Consider the following 2,435-nt stretch of genomic DNA (forward strand, 5'->3'; position numbering starts at 1 on the left):
CAAGTTGCCCAGGTGGGTCTCGAACCCGTGGGCTCAGGCAATCCACTCACCTCAGCTTCCCAAAGGCGCAGGATTACAGGCTGAGCCACCAAGCCCGGCGAGATCACGATTCTTAAACAATGACTTGAGGATTTGAGGAGCTCTTCCTCCATTTATACAAGCTAGAGACCCTAAATATCTCTATCAGTGTTTTTAGTTATGGTTTTCTCCTAAAGAGCAATAAAGTGTGATGTTCCAAGGATAGTTTTAAAAAGAAAATGAATAGCTGGGCGCAGTGGCTCACGCCTGTAATCCCAGCACTTTGGGAGGCCGAGGCAAGAGGTTTGCCTGAGTCCAGGGTTTTAAGACCAGCTGGGCAACTTGGCAAGACCTTGTCTCTACAATAAATCAAAAAATTAGCTGGGTATGGTGATGTACGCTTGTGGTTCCAGCTACTTGGAAGGCTAAGGTGGAAGAATTGCCTGAACCCAGCTGGTCAAGGCTGCGGTGGCTGTGAGCCTGCCATTGCACTCCAGCCTGGGCGACAGACAGAGTGAGACTCTGGCTAATAAAAACAACAAAAGCTAAATACATTTTAAAAAAATAGATACTGATCCTATTGATATTAAATTAATGGATTTGGAAAATTTTAGAGCTGAGGTCAGAGTGACAGAAGCATGCCTGTGTGTGTATAAACGCATATAAATATACACACAGAAGAGAGAGAGACAGAAAGAGGCAGAGACAAAGAGAGAAGGAAAGACGTGCACAGAGAGAGAATAAGACACACGGGGAGACAGTGATGGAGTGGGTGTGTGCATTTAGAGGGATTCGTAGATAAGATTTTGTGCGATGTATATATATATATATATATATACATATATACATATATATGTATATATATATGTATATATGTGTATATATGTATACATGTATATACATATATATGTATATATATGTATATATATGTATATATATGTAGCGCATATATCTATCTATCTATATATATATATATATATATAGAGAGAGAGAGAGAGAGAGAGAGAGAGAGACAGGAAGATACCTGAACACTAAGATAGGAACAGAGAGAGAAAAATGGAAAAGCAGAAACACAGGAAGAGAGATCAAGAGAACAAATACACCGCAATCGAAAGGAGACAGAAACAGACACCATAAGAGACTGAAAGAAGTGGAAACCTCTAGAGGCGGCAGTGCTGCTCAGTATTGGCTGCATGTCTGCTCCACGGAACACACAGTGCCTGGGTGTGAAAGTCAGAGGCCTTGCTTGAAATTAGGCCCAAGGTCCCAAGGACACGGCACTGAACCGGCAGCACCGGGCACGAGCAGGTCCCCGTCTGGCCACGATTCGGTGGCTGTGTACCACCCAGTCTTCTTTGTGCAATGTGTTTTTGAGCTCTAAATGTACTTTCACCATTTGTGTTTTGGCTGCAGGAAGGTTCTGAAGGAAATCTCTGTTGGAGAACTGAACCCCAACGAGACTGTACAGGCCAATTTGGAAGCCCAACTCCTCTCCAAGCTGGACCACCCGGCCATTGTCAAGTTCCATGCAAGCTTCGTAGAGCAAGATAATTTCTGCATTATCACGGAGTACTGTGAGGTGAGCCTCCTTCTCTCTAGGAAGTCTTAATAAAAGTTTGTTGCATGGTGAAAAGCCTTCTGTAAAGAGATATCTCAGAAGTGCAACTATCAAACCACAAGTCCAACTGTAAACACTCATGTCTTGCAGCTAACAATGATTATCTGCAGGTAACTGCAAAGCCTGGTTTCTAAGAAAGGGTCCCTCCCTTTTGGTAAATTCAGGATAAATGAGTGGGTTTGAAGGAGGAGTTGCTGCAGAAAAGTGTTCCAACCACGTTCAGTGGGGAAGGGACAAATCTCCTGCCATGGTTCAGGGCTCAGTGGACATGCGAAGGCCTTGGCAGAGGCCTGGGCAGAGTCCAGGGGCAGCTCCTGGTCTTGGGTGCTACCTCTGGGGTTCGTTTTCCGCACAGGAATCCTCTCATGTCTGTCACTTTGTGGTGGATGGCTTCAGGTGTTGGCAGTGTTCCCAGACCCTCTCTGTCCCCTCCCAGTCACCCTGTGCCTCTGGCTGAGCCCCACGTGGGGTGGGTGTGATGCAGGGATGACGCCGCCCAGAAAGGATCTCCCGGCCTGTGCGCGGCTCAGCCTGTAGTCCCAGCACTTTGCAGGCCAGGCTGAGAGGCTGCCTGCGCCCGCGGGTTGGAGACCCGCCCGGGCAACTTGGGGGACCAAAATCGGCCGGGCGGCAGCGGCGCGTAGTTCGGGCCACCTGGAAGGCTGAGCGGACGGGTCGCCGGAGCGGCCGCTGCCCTGCAGCCTGGGTGACAGAGTGGGCCTCTAACTCAGGAGAAGGAGTGTCTCCCAGAACGTCCTGGGAGCCAGGCCGGCCAGACGCACGAGGGAGACGCGGGCCC

At 48.6% G+C, this 2,435-nt stretch overlaps 1 protein-coding gene across 1 annotated transcript in view; it reads left to right on the forward strand.

The window, feature by feature from the left end:
* NEK11 (NIMA related kinase 11) overlaps window positions 1-2,435 on the forward strand; it is a 49,991-nt gene that overhangs the window by 39,288 nt on the left and 8,268 nt on the right. The window contains exon 2 of the mRNA XM_021706561.1: window positions 1,432-1,597. Within this exon, the coding sequence (XP_021562236.1) occupies window positions 1,432-1,597 (166 nt within the window). The remainder of the gene's footprint in view (window positions 1-1,431; window positions 1,598-2,435) is intronic.

Source organism: Carlito syrichta, unplaced genomic scaffold (assembly GCF_000164805.1).
Source record: "Carlito syrichta isolate Samal-C Ts95f unplaced genomic scaffold, Tarsius_syrichta-2.0.1 Scaffold315797, whole genome shotgun sequence".
In the NCBI taxonomy this organism is placed as follows: domain Eukaryota; kingdom Metazoa; phylum Chordata; class Mammalia; order Primates; family Tarsiidae; genus Carlito; species Carlito syrichta.